The sequence below is a fragment of the Emydura macquarii genome, unplaced genomic scaffold, assembly GCF_026122565.2.
Source record: "Emydura macquarii macquarii isolate MOO-44397 ecotype Brisbane River unplaced genomic scaffold, CSIRO-AGI_Emac_v2 contig_312, whole genome shotgun sequence".
Taxonomy (NCBI): domain Eukaryota; kingdom Metazoa; phylum Chordata; order Testudines; family Chelidae; genus Emydura; species Emydura macquarii.
This window is the reverse complement of record NW_027130449.1, coordinates 10,750,623-10,768,917: the sequence shown is the minus strand read 5'-3', so window position 1 is coordinate 10,768,917 and position 18,295 is coordinate 10,750,623. Positions and strand designations below refer to the sequence as shown.

General features: G+C 40.1%; 1 protein-coding gene across 1 annotated transcript; it reads right to left on the bottom strand.

Annotated features, from left to right (window-relative positions):
- Nucleotides 1–2,780: 2,780 nt before the first annotated feature.
- Nucleotides 2,781–17,010, bottom strand: HOATZ (HOATZ cilia and flagella associated protein). The gene is made up of 6 exons (XM_067562848.1): nucleotides 16,818–17,010; nucleotides 15,881–15,919; nucleotides 14,966–15,036; nucleotides 9,908–9,967; nucleotides 8,312–8,364; nucleotides 2,781–3,293 (listed from the first exon to the last, which is right to left on the bottom strand). Exons 1-6 carry the CDS (start codon nucleotides 16,999–17,001, stop codon nucleotides 3,236–3,238), a joined length of 465 nt encoding a protein of 154 aa, XP_067418949.1. The 5' UTR covers nucleotides 17,002–17,010; the 3' UTR covers nucleotides 2,781–3,235.
- Nucleotides 17,011–18,295: the final 1,285 nt, after the last annotated feature.

Here is an 18,295-nt window from a genome sequence, read left to right as displayed (position 1 = left end):
CTTTTGGGCCCAGTTGGAGAAACTTTTCAATGAAATGATTATCCAAATCAATACATTTTAAAAAGGTCTTTTAGTAAAATGTAAAAGCTTTGCACTCCATGTTACCAGCAGTAAGGAAATGCACAAGTTAGGTTCCAACCTCTGCTGCCTTGGACATCCTGTATAGTTATGTCATGTTATAAAATGACAAAGGATGTGCAACACAGCAGAGATATTCTAGGAACCGTATCTTTTGCAGTTCCTGACTCTTGGTTATTAAGGCCCTGATCCAGCAAATATTCAGACACCTACATATCTGTATTCTCAGAAGCAGTTTTATGGCCTTAGTGTTGTACTAACACATTCTTTTAAATTTAATTTCCTGGGTTTTTAAAAGAAAAAAACTAAAAGGATTTAAGGAATTAAGGTGCTTCAAAATCCTTAAAGCAAGGTATGTCATTAAGGCAGCATAACCATCTAACCACCTCAAATTTAGCTGGTATAATCTCTTCAACTACTCTAAACATTTGGAAAAGCAGAGTGTATAAATTGCCACTAACTTGGGCTCTGTTCCCAAAACCATGCCAGCCAAAACTTCACTTCCTTTAAGCTCCAGTAGAACATCTGCTTTTTTAAACACTTTTGGACTCACAAAAGGAAATCCTGTTTTGGAAGATTTTGTTCCATGAACAATGAAGTGACCAAAATAATTATTGTGCTTCTAGAAAAAAGAAAGAAAAATAAGCTTCATTGAAGCTGTTGCATATTTTCATACTATAGGTAAAATAAACTCCAGTTGCTGTAGATGACCATTCCTCTAGATTGTATATTCCAGGAGTTTCTTAATGGGTCCAAAAAAAAAATGTTAAAAACTACCTACCAGCATGCCTTCCTTGAAGGAAGTGACAGCATTTACAAGAATTTTGTTGATTTACTGCAAGTGACTGGATATTGTACCACTCGCTCACCCTCAGCCCCTCCCAAATCAGATACATCACCAAAGATCACACTGCAGTATTTGTAGCAGAAATTATAATGAAAGTTCTGCTGATTGTGACAGAAAAATGCCATTAAGAAATGCAGCCCTGATCAATTTTTTGAACACGTGTGAAGTACAAATATTTAAACATCTCATATAATTTGGCTTGAGTCTTCGGTATTTTAAAAACATGTTAGACAACCTTTTCAGTTAACTACTTATGCAATCCTTGTGACAGTATTAGCCTCGTGCACCTTCTTCTTAAACATATTATTTAAGAAACTTTTCTTTTCCTTTACATTTTAAGTGAATTCAGTGCTGATGAAATTTGCCAGACCTATTCAGTTTACAAGTCCAGAGTTCAGAAATGTTATGAAATTTAGAATCTGGCTAGCAAAGCTCAGAAGAATTAAAACCCCCTGGATAAGTGTGACCCCAAAACCTCTCATTGTCAACTAACAAGGGAATTAAAAAAATCCTGAATCTGGTATACCAAAAAATGTCATGTAAGGTATCAAAGGAAAGCTGATGATGAATATCATCATAAAATGTATGATTTGCTACTATGCAAGGACCTACATATATATTACTGGAAATATGGTCTTACTGTGTATATTAAGGTGCTAATCAGCAGAAGTGAAAAACTGGTTCTGTCCAGACAGAGATATTTCTCCATTATCTGTTGAAATGTACATTGAGTATCATCTTGTTCACAATCACCAGTCTCAGGAAAACACAGATGAAGGATTGTGACATTCAACAGGACGAGAACATGCTCTAGAGCTTGGGGACAAGGAAAACACCCTGTTATCTTCACTACATAACTGAGTCAATGAGGGACAATCCACTATTACGGACATACCTACTCCCCATTAACCGCATCCTATGTAACCCCTGCAATAAGCGATGTTCCCGAATTACTGATCGCTTGTATTGTTAACCGTCATAACTATTACCCCCCATCCAGGATACCACAGATTATGCTTTCATTGTACTCCCTGACTCTCAACCAAACTCTGTACTCACTGATAATCTGTAAATTCTGCCTGGATGTCCAGGAACTCTTCCATTTAAACTCTGTATCTGACCATTTTTTTAAACATTATCTTTAATAAAATTTTTAAATCTGTTAATATTAGCTAAGATATGTTGGTCAGATTTGATCATAGCAATGAAGACTGATGGCTGGACAAAAGTTGATGCATATTGTCTGAGCCACAGTAAAAAGATCTGTGTGTATATCCTGAAAGCAGTGCCCGGCAATGCTGACCAATTCACAGCACAGAGTTCAAGGAAGTTATAGAACCTGTCTTCCTTTGCAAGTGACAAGAGAGGGTGAAAACACCCTCTTCTAGATGAACAAGGGAAGGTAAATACCGAGGATCCCTCTAGTCCCCACCTTCCAAAATGTTTCATGGCCTTTTTTGTGTAGTATTTTCTTTTTTATGCTGACCATCTCAGAAAAGATCTTACTGCAACTAGCACTTTCATTTCCTGCACACAGAGAACAAGAAAGTGAATCAAGCCTTTTGTGAATTTGTCTCATGGCACATTAATTGCAGCAGAGCAGGAGAAAATTCAGAGAGACATCTTGTGCTGTCTCAGAAAAGCAGGATGTAAACTAGCGTAACAGGGGTTTGTTAACTCAATGCATTTATGTACTAAATTCAATTAGAAGCCAGTTCTGAATCATCGGGAATAAAGCTCAGGAAGGATATTTTCCTAGTATTAGGAGAGATAATAAGCCTTAGAGAGAGATGTATGGTCTCTATGCTAGCAAGACCAATACAATTTATTATATTATAGTACCATCACACACAATTACTCTATGCAGCTGTTTTGACAAGGGCTCCAAAAACATACACAGTTATCAACATGTTTAGTTTGCTGGGAGAGTGCCAAGATAAAGGGAAAACATGAGGCTGATTTAAAAAACCAAATCAAAACTAGCATTTGTAAAATCATAATGCCATAAGAGGATGTAGCATGATTAATTTCCAAAATAAATAAAGTATTTGCTGTTAAAGAAATAATTTTATTTGGTGTTAACAAAAACAAAGAACAGAGAAGTTTACGGCTGGATTGAAGAGCTGCTCCATCAAATCCATCTATAGCTTTTGGCAGAGTATTCTGTGTCTCAGTAAGAACCAGAAATGTAATCAAAGTAGGAATGTATGTGGCTTAAATTCCAAAGTAGAACGGGCCTGTTAGCAGGATATCATTCTGAAGTGAAGAGACAAAGACTTTAATCTCCAAGTCAGTCAAATTTAACCAAAACTATTCAAGGGCTTTTACTGTTTCTTGATCCTTAATGTCAGAATTGGACATCTTTGCCCTGTTGGAAATAACAACACCAGGTCAGATACAGTAAATAATGGGTGATGTAGTTCCTGTACTTTAGTTGCAGGTTTTATGCTGACTGCTGGAGACTACCACCATATATTTTGCCTCTTTATCCAGTTTTGCAAAGCAAGAACTGACAGGCTCTAAAGGTTCACCCGGTGCTCGGTGCCGAAAGGGAGCGGGGCGGTTCTGATGCCAGTCTCAGGGTCACCTCCATTAACAAGGCCTTCAGACGGATATCTCAGTTCTTTTGAGTCCTTGGTCTGAACGCCTTGCAGATGCAGCGCTTGTCCTTTCGATGAGACTCCCCAAGGCACTTTAAGCAGTTTCTTTGTGGGGGTCGCTAATTGGGAAAGCCTTCCCACAGGATTTACAAGGCTTAAAGCCTGGAGATTGGGGCATACCCCGATGCCGGGTGGAGGTCCCTAACGGGACTAACTTATCAACTACAACAACAGTAACTAAGAACTATCTAAACAACTACTGTTATAAAACAAAAGACTACAGCCAAGAGGCACTCGCTGAAGCAAGCAAGATCGCAGTTCCAGTAACCGTCAGTGGCATAAAGAAGGAACTGAGGAGGCGTAGGGCTAACAGCGCCTCATATACCACGGCAGGTGCACGAGGCTCCAGGGGGCACCGGAGCCGGCCCTATAGGATCTGCTAAGGGGGAAAAATTTTCCAGTAACTATGCACAGGGCATGCACGCACCTACAATGGGAATGGACCTACAATGGAATGGACATGAGCAAGCACTCGAAGAATAGCATAGGTGGGTGACCATCAGCACAATGTGTCCTGCAACGCCTAAACCCATGGCAGAGTGTTAAAGGTGTTTAGGAGTTTATGTCCAACACAGAGAGTTGGTTTAATATCTTTTTCTTGTACTTCATTTGTATAATTATTAACAAACTCCCTAGAGCACCACATCTTTATGTGGTGTTTTACAGAGATATTAAAAGCATGTGGTCCCTACCCTGAAGATTTTACAATCTGGATGTAATTCCAGGGTTGTGAGCTTGAGGGGCAGGGAGGACAGCAGAGTTCTCAGCAGTGATGGAGAAATGTGAGAAGTTCAGGTATTGCCACATTATTTAAGGAAATGGCAGGACATCCAGGAAGAGATGTCTGTGAGACAGGAAGAGAAGCAAGGCTAGACAGAAGGAGTCAGTCACCAACCTAGAGACTATGACAACTGACTGCGGACTCCAATGCCAGTTCCTGTTCTGATATTCAAATCTCTCCATGCAATTGTGCCTGAGAAATCACTTCTCCCTTTGCAATCACATTTTATGCCTTACTGGAACCAGGAAACAGCTGATTAATGGGGGAGGCCCATGAGCATGGTAGGCAGAACTTTCACAGCAGCTGGATCAAGGCTACCTAGATCCAGCCTTAATATCTGAGTGCCTACAGAACTCACGCAAGAGAGCATTAACCATGGGCCTCCCTGCATTCAGTTTGCTCTTGGACCTGGCTTTCCTTCGATATATTCCTGGCCTTCCTTCGATAAGCTTTACATATAGATACATGCATAAAATAGCGAAAGAAATAAGACCAAGCTGACAGACATATTTTGCACCAATATAACTACATTAGTTAGGGAGGAAGTTTTTTTTAATTGAAATAATTATATACCAGTACAACCCTAGCATGGATGCAGTTATAGCAGAATAGAGGTGCCTTATACTAGTACAGCTTATTCCCCTTCCAGTATGGTCTAGATAATAATTAGTCCTGCCTGACTAGAAGACTTCTTGATGTCCCTTCCACTCTTACACTTCTATGATTCTACGATATAAGCACCTTTATATTGGTACAACTGCATCCACATGAGGAGGCTTGTACTGCTTTAATTATACTGCCATAGTTAAAACAGTACAACTTGTGTGTCGAAAGGCCCTTAGTAAAGCAAAACTATGTAAAAAAAAACACCCACTGAGAACTATTCAAACTATTTCCCTTACATGCTGGAAGGAAGAGAGAGACTTATTTCTATTTTTAAATACTTGGAAAGTGAAGGGCTATATAAATACATAGACAGACCAAGATGAGGGGGGCAGAGTACGAGAAAGGAGATTCACTAAAGATATCAATAAAGGCTGAGAGAGACTCAGGAAAGAGTGAATTCTTCCTAAGGATGATGAGTAGGATTTAGACATTGCATAGCTCCCTGGAAATAAGAATTTTTTCTCAGCTGTCCATCTGAGTTATCACTGGAAACAGGAATCTCAGCCAATAAAGACTATAAATATTTTACAAGATTAGTGAAATTGATATGATCAGATCATTTCTCAGTGACAAGCATTATGAGACTATTGGAAAAAATACAAGTATTCTAAAGAAGTATGATATGAATCTATAGCTTGCACTCTGCGTGAGTTTGTTTAAATAAATACACTCAGTAGCTCCATGTTCTCTTTGAAGGCAGAGTTAAAGCAAATATTTAAAAAAAAGATTTTATATGGTAATAAGCTGAATTATACTTCAGTTTTCTCCATGGGCCCTAAACAGCTGTCTGAGAAAAATGAGAAATGAGAAAAATGAGAAAAACACATTAAAAAGGAAGAAATTGCTGAATCAAGGATTGTTAATACCAGGTCAGTTTTTCCAAAGATGAGATTTTTAAGATAGGTTTTAGAAATAAAAGACAAAGTTGTAGCAAATGCAGCTATTTTCTTTAATGTTCAGGTGCTGCCTAACAAACATGGGTAAAAATGTACCTTGGACCTGCTCGATGTGAGAATGTTCTATTGGAAAAACAGCTTTTCAGAGTAACATTACATTTTCCAGCACCAGGAAAAGAGAATAAGCAACTGCTACTATTTATCATTGGTATTGCGGTAGCGTCTAGGAGCCCACTGTGCTAGGTGCTGTACAGACAGAACAAAGAAGATGGTCCCTGCCCTAAGGAGTTTACAATCAGCAAAAATGGCCCTGACCCAAAGAAATAATAGAGCACAAATATTACATGAGAGAATAAAATAGAGAATGTGAAATACCCATGGTTCCTCTTAGTAGTACACGCTCTATAGATACAGGACTGCCTAGAGGAAATGGCAGGAGACTCCCATCTGCAGCGTAAGAGTGCTACACTTTGTTCTTTTACGCTGAGAGCTTTCCAGTGTTCACACACCGTGAACTCAGAATTCTCCCAATTGAATTCCTTGGGTTTTAAGTGAAAGTGTCTTATTTACATCAGTAAATGAGCCCCTATTTACTGATGCTGTGAAATTCCCTTGCAGAAAAGATACATGGGTGCTGGGTGTGTTGTACTATAAAAAGATATGCTTTTACTGTTCACAGCTAGCTCAGCTTACCATGGAGTGTGTGGACATGTATCAAAAAAATTGCACTTAAGATGTAAATGTTGGCTCCAGTGGGGATTTCGGAATATTTGGGCTGGATGGGGAAGGATGGATGGGAGTGGGTGGATGGATGTTAAAAGCAAGTTCTTTATTATTTCTCTATACACAGTTCAAACATGTTAGTGGATGGATAAAAAAGAAACAACCGCACAACAGTTTAAAAGAAGCCGATATTTCATCTTTAAATTTAGCAGCATCTTTTATACACAAGGCCAGGTTTAAACTGCTTTTTTATCTAATTAAATGAGATTTCCTTTTAGAAAGGCAGATTTTTATACTCTCCTGTTTGTGTCCAACAGTCTCCAGTAACCAAACCTGCTGACAGCGTTTAGTTGTGGGATTTTACTAACCCTTTTCAATTGTTGGTTTCTGAAAGTAACAGTAATGTGACCTTAAACTTAAGCTTCTGCTCACACAGTAGATTAAATCTCCCACTCCCTACTGGACATTTTCTGGCTCCTGTTTGTTTATACAGATGCTAACTCACAATGGGAAAAAGAAGAGTACAGTACTGACATCACTCCCGAGGTCCCATTTAAGTGCCAGAGAGGAAGCTGTTCAGCAGAATGCCAATCAGATCTTCAGCAATCTCAGTTGTGATGTTAGTCACGCCCTTCGACAACTTGAGGAGTCTCACTATTGGATCAGTTCATTTAATCCAGTATCCTGTCCACAGTGGAAGTTTTGTTTAGGGCATTTCACCCCACACCTTTGCAAAAAATCTTTAAATATTCTTAAAATGCTCCAGTTTTAGGGCTAGATCTTGAAAACAGGATCTGCATGGGCACAGAGCCTCCAAAGCTTCCATGCAGCTCTGCAATGATGTAAGGATGCCTCCAGGAAGATCCACTTGAAGGATCTAGCCTTTCATCCCTAGTCCTACAAACATGTGGGCACATAAGTAATTTTACTTAGGGTATGTCTACACGACAGCTGCTTCTGCAGCATAGCTGAGGTACTGCAGCTATGCCAATATAGCATAAATGCCTCTAAGTCCATTAAAGGGTTTTTTTCTTTGGCGTAGGTAATCCACCTCTCTGAGAGGTAGTAATTGGCTCAACGGAAGAATCCTTCCATCAACCTAGCCACATCTACCTAATTACAGTGCTTAAGGTGCCAAATTTTTCAAAGTCTTGAGTGACGTAGCTAGATCAACCTAAGTTTTAGGTGTAAATCAGGCCTAAAAAATAGTTGCATTTAAGTCAATGTGTAAGTATTTGCAGGATCAGGGCCTTAAGAGTTAGCTATGTCTTCACTGATGATGGCAAATTTGCCACTGTCAGATCGACTTCTCTGGATCGACTGAGCGGTCAGTGGGAACCACCTTCTCAAGTGGCGTAGCACTGTGTTGACGGGAATGTCATGCATTGGCTGAGTGAGGATGGATTTGGTCAATTTTAAAGGGCTTTTTTCTTCACTAGCCTCTGATTATCTAAAGCATATCATAAAGGGTGTGTGTTTGTAAGGCAAATCTGATTATTTTTTATTTTCAAAACAGTAAAAATTATTAGAAAACATTATGACCCAGAGAACATTTCTGTGGCAGAGTGATCAACCCACAAAAACAGAGCTTTAACCAGAGTTTAACCAGAGCAATATTGCTGGAAAAGAGCGATAGTCTTATAATAAGCATACACCTTACCTTACTTGATGCGTCTTGATGTTTGGTTTATGCAGACAAGAAATCTGTTCTTTCTAAGAAAAAATTTTTTTTTTATTTAGGCTTCATTTTCATTCATTCTAAATTTAGATTGCTGATTCTGAAAGGCTACATTATACAATCACAGAAATACAATATTAACAAGTAGATCAGATGCTTTGCCATAGCTAGTCTGAGTATTCTAGCATATAAAATTTATTCATACAAAACAAAGCAAAAAGCAGTAAATGAAGAGATTCTCATTCTTATACATATTTGTAGTAATTCAGCTCTTATATTATGAAGTATCATTTTGATCAGTCTCTTATAACAAGCTTAGTATTAACTGATGGAATTTGGAAATAATCTTGTAACACACATATGCATTATCCTGGATTTTAATGAACTTTGGGAAAAGGAAGTACTTACTTTGAACCACAATACAATCCTGAAATAAATGAGAGAAGAAAAAGGACCCTTTTGCTCTTAAGACCATTTTACTCCTAAAATGAAGTTTTCATATATGAAAGTACTTTATGATATCTTGCTTTCCAAATCACTATTTTGTTACATTTATCTGCCTAAAATTTGCCGTTTCGCTCTTCTCTGCTAGAATGTCACTATCCTTAATCAGAATGCATGGCTCTTTAGCAGAAGAGATTTTGGCCTTACATGGCCTCTAAACTCATACACCTCTGTTTTGCACCTGGTCCATCACCTCTGTAGGAAGAGAATGCCTTTCGTCATACAGAAAATCCTCTTGTTCCAGTGCCTTCTGTTTCTGCTGAATATCTGGCTAATCCACACAAAAGCATTCCAAACCAATAAATCTAGTTTATGTGATTTATAACAAAAACAGCTAAATGGATTTTCCATCCCCAAAAAATTGGTTTACAAAAGGATCCTAGGGGGATAACATATGCCAAAACTACAGACAGTTTTACAGCTCCTGTATAAATCTCTGGTAATGGGGTGTTCTAGTGGGAAAGCCAACACATAATGGAAAAAAAAAAAGCTAATTAAAAATAAAAGTGAGGCTAAAGATTCTTCTAGCAAACTTCATTGAGAAATTTAGCTACTTCTATGAACTGTGGCTGTATTAAAATGACTGTTGTGTTGCTTCTGTTACTCCTCATTGTTTAAGTTTAACATTGTATTTTCACTTTCTTTGTTTTATATTTAATTTCAGTTCCACTATTAGCAGCCAAGCAGTTGTAACAAAACGCAGCTGCCAAGGTCATCTTCCTCACCCCCCATGGACCTGACAATATCACCCCCTGCATAAATCCCATGCCTGGATTCTGCCTCCCAGTTCCAAGTTCTTTTCCCAGCCTCCTAGGCCTAGCACTTTTCTCACGTTCTTTTGGATTATTAGGGGAAGTGGACATATTTTATTTCCTTTTCCCAAAGCTCATTACAATTCAGACTAAAGTGCATCTATTTTCCAAAACTATTCTCAGACTAGCTCACCTCTATATTAGTATCCCCTCACCTGAGGGCATTATTTGCTGGTACTTATTGTATTGTAAGAGGTGCCAAGGAAGGACTGCTCTTGAGATAGACATGTTAGAGATGAATATGAAAAATAACCAGCCTTACTGTGATCCTCTCTTCTCTTTGTTTCCACAGTAACACTAGTATTTCATCCCTCCTTTTGGCCTGAGAGAAAACATTTACCATTTTAAGTCCAGAGAAATTAATTTAAACTCATCTGCATTTTACAACTTCATAATAAACCTTTGATTTCTCAATGGAGCAGAAAGCTAGAATCAATATGAAACAGGTCCATTAGGAGATACTTTGTCCATTAAGCAGTTATTTCAGAGCATTTTTTCATGATTCAGAAAACTCAGTATTTTGAGATCAGACTTTGTTCCTAGAATTAGGTAAGGATATGTGAAGAAAGCAATGCGTGTCTTGATCCAGGATGAACTATGCTAAGTGTGGAAGTAAACGTATTTACAAACAAAAGCTAGCAAACAATACTCACTCCCTGTGTCTCTTCAAGACTGAAAAATATGGGTTATTTAGGTCTCCCATCCAAAATAACCCATATCAAGCTTGTTTATCTTGAGAAATGTGATAGGATCACATCCAACGTGGAGGACACCTTTTAGAAAAGTCAGAGGGTGAAATCCTGGCTTCAGTGATGTCAAGGTAAAATCTCCCAGTGACTTCCATGGGCCCATGATTTCATCCAGAATAGTGAAACATGCAATAGTTTTTGCTTATTTTCAATAAATAATCTTCTTGGTTCTTCTAAATTGTAAAAACATAAGATCATGTTCCAGAACTTGTTAAAAGCAGAAGTAGAGCGATTTCATGAAGGACAGTGCTACAATTTCTATTCAGATCAATTTAATACTTGGGTTTCCAGGCACCCACGTACAATCAAAATACTTTTAACATGCAGTAATCAAATGCTATTGGACTTTTGCTTGCTGGAAATGAACAACAGACTTTCAAGCTAGAGGGAGTGGGGATAAGAACTATTTAAGCTTGGTAAAAAACATATTCAACTGTTCTGAGAAATTCCTAGCAATTTGTTATGAAACAGACATTCCAATAAGTATTCTGGGAAATCTCCACCACCGATGCCAGAGAAGAACGACTGACAGAATGTGACTAACAAAGAGTTCTCACTTCATAACTACTTTTGGGTTAAAACCCAATTGTGTACAAAACTAAGGAAGTAAAAATTGATTTGAAAACTTCTTTATCCAGTGCCCAGGTCATTCCCCCTTTCTTTCAATACTGGAGCTAAGACTCACAAGGAATTTTAAGTATCTGAATATTAAACAGATCAACATTTCATCTGCTGCATCTAATGCACTAGTAAAAGCTCAATGAGTCAGAAATCTGCTATTGTTACCCAAGCAGCTAATACTAGACAGAGCATTTTCAAGAAAAAAACAAAAACAAAATAGAAGATCTAGTTATTGGAGCAAGGTAAGGTGAAATAGGAATGAGCAGCACTGGAGATGTTTAACCAGCAAAACCAAGATACTCAGCGTTGATTTAGGGTTTAAACACAGGAACGTGTTAGCACCTGTCACAGGAAAGTGAAAAGGAAACAAGGGATTCCTGCCAAGAGAGGGAAGGGGATGCTCAAAATTCTTTAAGGAACCATTTAGAGTACTTCTTCACTGCAAAGGTAACCCAGGTGACCGGCTCCTAAGTCAGATCCCCTTAGTTAGCCTAGCCCAGACAAGAGCAGCCACACTGCAAAGCCTACCTGAGTTACTGGTGCTGTGCTCCCCTGTGTGTATCACTATGACTTCTGGAGTCTACCGGGATCTTTGTGCTGCAGTAAACTGAGGTGCTCAGTGATTTTTCCCAGTTTGGTGTGGCAGAACTTGTCAGTCCTTCTGGGCACACAAGGGGAATTGTGGGAAGTCACTGGAGGATTGTCAGCACAGGAATGCTTTAATCTGTGTCTTCACTGCAAATTTGGTGGGTTACCAGCCCAAGTAAAAGTAGCATCTGGGCTTTAGCCCATAGCCCCAGTTGGGCCAGCGAGCTTGGGTTTAAAGCATCTCTAAACTTAGGCAAGAGAATTCTTGTCTGTGGCCACTAGGGGTTTAAATTAACTGGCTAATAAAACAACCTTTTTTCAATAAATGCATTTCACTGTGAGTTTATGACATTACAATGTAATAATTATATCTTTTTTGAAAATACACACTTTGTACCATACTTAGGGCAAAATAATCTCAGATCCACATGGCAGATCTCACCTTTCATATTTTGTTCTCTCAATGGGATGCCTCCCCACACAGAAAGACATTATATCCAACTCCAGATCTACCAGGTGGATTTGAAAGAAAAATTTTACCTTTGTCTAATAATTTAAACGTTATTCTTATTCTGTTCAATGCATTAACTATCACATCCCTGGACTTATTGGAGGCTTGTACTCTGTCTTGCAGTTGTATAAAGTAATTTGCTCATTGACATTTCTCAGCTGCAGCTACAACTGTATGATGTGCAAAGCTGCACAATCTTAATTTCATCTAGTTGCAGAATTTTTAAAAAATGAACTGAATAATCAGTGAAAAGGACTACTACCCTGTTAATCCAATTTCCAAAAAATAAGCCTAATGAATGCTAATGGATGAAATGCATTACAGGGTTATTAACTGGAAAGAGTAGGATTGCTGAGTTGCAAGAAAGAGCTGCAGACCTCAGCACCTTTATATACCTACTGCTGATTGCTTTCATCTGGCCTGCTTCCCAGGCCTAAAATACAAGCTTTTCATTACCCCAGCTACTCCTAACATTTTACTAAACTAAGGAAAATATACTGTAATTACAGAGTAAGGCTAGCAACATTATCACAGTATTGAATGTTATTTGCTTTTGATCTAGATTCCTATTAATTGGATCCATGGTAAACGTATGCAGTACTATTTACCAGCCATATTGTTGGTAAATGCAAAAAAAGTTTACTTCTATAGAATGCTTCAGTAACTGGAAAGTAAAAGTACAACTGGGTGTCAGTCAATATATGCCAACAATGTTAAAGTGAAAGAGAGAGCGGTGTATGGATACTTTCCAAGTACACTAGGTGAACTAACGGATTAAATCATGTAAATCCTAGTGTCTTCCTAAATTTAGAAAATGATTATTTGAACTTATTAAAAATGAAACAAATGAGGATTTTAAGCATAATTATTGTTAATTATTTGTATGCCACTAGGGCCTGCCCTAGAGGGTCTGAATGAGATTAGGGCTCTAGTGTGCTAGGTGCTGTACAAACACTAATAAAAGACAGACCATGCCTCAAGGGGCTCACAATCAAACAAGCTTTTCTCTAAATGTATTTATTGTTGTTTAAAATATTCTATTATTGACCAGTCTCATGGATGAAGTGTTTTTTTAAAATAAAAAAAAAAAGCTACAAAATTTATATCCAATTCTTCAAAACTTTACTTTTATCATTCAAAACTTAACCACCGAATATATTTCTTTTATCATGAGATTAGTCCAGAATATAAAAAAAACACAACATTTAAATGCACATTAGTTTCTCTTCTGTAGGCCGAGAGCATCTATTTTACCAGTGTTCAGGAGGCAGCCTAACGTCCTAGACTCTATTGCTGTAATCATGTTGACATGTGTTTGGGAACACCGTGCTTGGAATATCTTGCAGTTCTGTGTGCATTTTGTTTGTAACATCTCACAGTTCACTTGGTTGCTTAGAAATGTTTTGAGACCTTTTGTTACACAAGCAACTGTCTTGTTCATTGACAACAGTTACTGTGCTTTGTTATTTTATGTCAGTGGAATGATCCATATTGATGGCTAATTCCACCCTAGCATTTCTAGTATTAGAATAACTTGTACTTCCCTCTTTTGTGAAAACATACATATATTATTTAGGGGGAATGCAGCTTTAATTGAAAGTTGTAGTTTTTGTTTTAAGTCTGCCTTTTTTTTTTTTTTAAACTAGAAGTTAGCTAGTGTGACTGAGGAATGAATGGTGTGTGTGTGTGTGATAATGAGGTAAAAGGCGGCAACTCTAAGTCTCCCTGATAACAGAAAGGGAGTGAAACAAGACTTCGTTGTAATGACTTTTACGATCCAGATGGCTGAAGAACGCAGGATCAAGATAACCGCGGGTCTAAAGCAGTCAACTCCCAAGGACAGAAACAAGACAAAGCGTGAAACAGAAATCAGGAGATAATGGGAAGCTATCATGTTTGCAACATTACGAGTAATTGATATGAAAAAGCAACATGACACAGCAAGATCCATAGACCTGGATGGGGATGGATCACTATAAAGATGCGGTAAAAAGATGAGGACTTTGGGTTCGTTCTGCAAACATCCAGGAGCATCGGATTCGCAACCAACAGAGCCTGGCTCCACTCTCGTGTTCAGTCCACCGGGCCAGTGGACTGGCTCAAGCAACTCAGAGGCTGGTAAATATATTCCGCCTGCAGAATTCTGTGTGTGTGTAGGCAATTGCTTTTTGAAATCTCTGTATTCACAATAAACGCGGCATATTGCCTTGTCCCCCTGAATAAAATCCTGCCGTTTATTTCATATATAAGTATAAAACTTCTTTACCGAGGAGTTTTAACTATAGACATGAACAGCACACAGCAGGTCTCAAAACCTCCTACCAGATTAGAGACAATACCAAAGGAGCCATTATAGTCTGAGAGTCAAAATTCATCAAAGTGAGGAGTCTGCATTATTGCTGTCCAAGTGTTCGCTTGTTTGCTGGTGATTCCAAAGGATTGGGAAATCAGGTCCACTCAAAAATGAATTTTTTTGAAATTGTCAGCAAACTGAAGAGTCGAAAAAGTTTGTTTCAGGTCAAATGAAACATTTTGTTTAGATTTTGAGCTTATTTTTAAGTTTTCTCTTTTTAAAAATTAAATTGAAGGAAATTTCAAAACAAATTGTTTGGAAGAATAAAATAAAAAAAAAAAATAAAAAAAAGTTTTGATTTTTTTTAAGCAGAAACAGATAATCTGGCAAATTCAAGACACATTCACAAAATGTTTGTTGATCTGAAACTGCATTTTTCACCAAAGTTTTGGCCAAAAAATTTCACTCCGCTCTAGTGAATGCAGTCTGTAGAAGGGCATTGCACGAAAAACCATTTTGCACTAGGCACATCTCAATCTTTTAGTCAGTAGATCTTACCTTCTGAAGATATTTTTCTTTTTCTTCAGCTTTCTGAGCTTTGAGAGCTTCCAGGAATATCTGTTCACTCTCTAAATAAAATAAAAGTCAAAGGCTTCATAGAAAATTAGTACTAGACAAGCTTTTGAATAATGATTCAGAATAGCTATTGGTAAGACCTATACAAATGGCATGTAATACAGGAATCTGAAACTTGATTGTTCTCAGTCATAGTTACAGCATAATTATGGAAATGCTGTATGGCCAGTAACAATGGAAGTGACAGGCATCATGGCAGAACTGTGAACTAATTCACAAGTCTGGAAAGTTCCCTCTGATTTCACATTTTGTAAACTGAGTTTCAGACAGGTATTTAAGCAAGTGCCTAACTTGAAGTACCTTGTTGAAATGTGGCTGATGGCCATAATCCTGAAACAAGCAAGGGCTTGCCTCTAAGCACACAAATAGCCCCATTGCTTTCACCCCAGTTACTCATACTCTTAAGGTTGTGAAAGTGTTCACAGAATATAGCTATAACGGCTGGCTATTTGTAAGAGTCATCGGATCACATCTATCTTAAATAGATATCTGACCACCTCATGGTCCTTAATATAGTATCCTCACAACACCCTTGTGAGGCAGGGCAGTGTTATTATCCCCATGTTACAGATGGGTAACTAAAGCACAGAGAGATAAAGTGACTTGCCTAAGGTCACAAAGGATGTCTGTGGCAGAGTAGGAAATTGAACCTAGGTCTCTGAAGTCCCAGTATAGCACTCTAACCACTGGACCATCTTACTCTTGCCACTAATGACAGAGGGCAGTCTCCTGTGACTCAGCCCTTATCACGAGCCACTTCCTGGCTAAATTCCTCCAAAAAAACCCCAAGGTGACAAGCATTTAGCAACATGAGAGCATTCAATATTTTATACTCACCGTTTTTAACTGGTGGGAGGTGGATAGCAGCTTTTCTTTCTAAAAAACGAAACCACATAAAAGAAAAGTAAAACATCACTTGGGCCTTGTCTACACACACAATTGCATAGTTTAAGTACAGCGTTGATTTTAAACCATTTTAATTAAAGCAGTGCTAAAGGCCATGCAGACACTGGCTTCAGTTTAACCAAGTTTACTTCAGTTTAGCTCAAGGCCACCAGGAACAAGTTTAATTAAACCAAAATAAGGCCATCTTAAACCAAAACACAAATGTCCACAATGGAGTTTACACGGCTGCACATAAGCCACCTTTCAAAAACACCCCCAAAAGTGACTTAATGTTTCAAGCTCCTCCAGTAACCGAACCAGGGTCCTGATCCTGCCAACACTTACCCCCAAGCATGCAAGTATTTGCATTGACTCCAGCGGGGCTGCTCCTCTGTATACCGTTACACACTACTTTATGCATTGGAGCACAGAACTGTAATTCTGCCTAAACCAGTTCCTGTGTCCAGTGCCTCAATTCTCTAGTGACTGTGGGAAGGGAAAGCATATCACACACACACCCAGTACATGCAGGCCGGGAGAGGGGATTTGGGTTCCTGGCATACTACAGCACAAGAGAGGGGTTTTTATAGGGAGTCACTCTACTGACACCTGCGGGTCGAGTGGGGGGAAGGAGGTCATATCTAAAATACAGATGCCCTTTGGAGCAGAGCCCCAGCACTAGGGAGACAGAAAATAAAACAGTAATAATCTGGAGTCACCCCCACTCTCATGGAGCAAAGGGGGACACCCCTACACAACGGGGGGGGGGGGGGGAAATGAGAGTCACGTGCACCCCCAGTGCTCACACAGGAGAGGGGACAGAGGGGGGTTTCCACCAACACCGAGGAGGGAATGCCGGGGGATCTCGGGGAGTGTGTGTCTCTCTCACGGGTCTCTCGAGGCCGCGGCCCCCCCGGGCCCAGGCGGGACTCCAGTGGCGGCTGCAGGGTGACTGAGTTCCAGAAGGCTTTGGCAAAGGCCACGTCGCGCTCGGCGGAGCCGGCGAAGACCAACGGGCCGGCTGGCGCCAGGGAGGCCGCGGAGGCTGGGGGCCCACCCGGCAGCATCGCCATGGAGGCCGAGAACCGCCGTAGTCTGCCCCCCGGTGGGTCAGTGTTGGCGCGCTCGGCCCAGGGCCGGTGTGGCTCCCAAGAGATCTCCCTTGGAGCCCGGTCGGCCTGGCCCGGCTCTCCGTGCGCTGCGGGGACGATGCAGAGACAGGCCGGATCAGCTCTCTGCGCTGCCCTGCCCCTCCCAGCCGCTTGTTTGCTTGCTTGCTCGCCCAGTGCCCCACACGTGAACCTTTCAAAGAGTTTCCACGCAGTGGTGCAGGCACTTCATTCCTGTGGTTGATCCTTGTAGTTGCCAGGTAACTAGCCCTCTCCTGTTTGCCTCGTTCCCCTTTTGGGAACTACAGATCACGTGCAACAGCTTCAGACTGAATCAGAAATCTGGGCCAGCCAGGCTAGGCATGCTGCCCTGAACGGTAGGGCCGAGGCGGCTGAGGGGCAGGAAGCTGGCCAGGGCAGTTTCCTGCTTGAGTTTACATTAAAGTGCTGTTCTAAGAGACATTTCTAGTCTAAAAGCCTGGGGCCCATGTTCCCCTGCACCCCCTGTTCTCATTTACACCTGCGCACGGTGAAAGCAAAAGGCTTCCAAAGTAGCCCGGTAGCATTTCACTCCCACCTCTCACTGCTGTATGTGGGTACCCCATGGGCAGGACCTGGGTTTCATTAAAAAAAAATATATATATATTTTTAAGGGCTGGGCCTAGTGGATCTGTGCATTAATCCCCCCCCCATGCAGTACTGGGCCCAGAACTCCGTTTATTCCTCTAGGGACTGCTGCCCTCTATTTTGTAGCCAATGGGTGAAATTATTGCACCCTTAGTATAGCCTGGCACTGACTGACTAGCACTGACAGGCCGAGTTAGAATATTGCTGCTGGAATTTAAACGGTTAGAGCGTGGATAGAGCACCACAGCGCCATCAGCTGGTAGCTTTCAGTTACTAGCAACCAGATTTCAACCAGCAAACTACCCTCAGGTGTAGACAGATTTCAACCAGATTTCAACCAGCAAACTACCCTGAGGTGTAGACAGCTTTCAACCAGATTTCAACCAGCAAACTACCCTGAGGTATAGACAGATTTCAACCAGCAAACTACCCAGAGGTGTAGACACTCAGGCTGAAGCCCTAATTTTGGGACCCTCTGCAGGGTGCCAGAGACTGGGCTCCAGCCCTGTCCCCGAACATCTACACTGCAATTTCATAACCCTGCAGCTCGAGCAAGGAACCTGAGTCAGCTGATCTAGGCCAAGCTTTTTATTGCAGTGTGGACATACCTCTAGCCCTTGTCAGCATCAGA

What these genes read in the sequence shown, in the direction of transcription:
- HOATZ (XM_067562848.1), bottom strand. Translation starts at nt 17,001, where the DNA reads ATGGCGATGCTGCCGGGTGGGCCCCCAGCCTCCGCGGCCTCCCTGGCG. An exon ending in AAGAAAAATATCTTCAGAAG is followed by an intron (nt 9,968 to 14,965) that starts GTAAGATCTACT and finishes GTTTTCTCTCAG; the next exon opens with GCCAAAAGGAGGGATGAAAT. An exon ending in AAAGAGAAGAGAGGATCACA is followed by an intron (nt 8,365 to 9,907) that starts GTAAGGCTGGTT and finishes ATTTTTTCTTAG; the next exon opens with AAAGAACAGATTTCTTGTCT.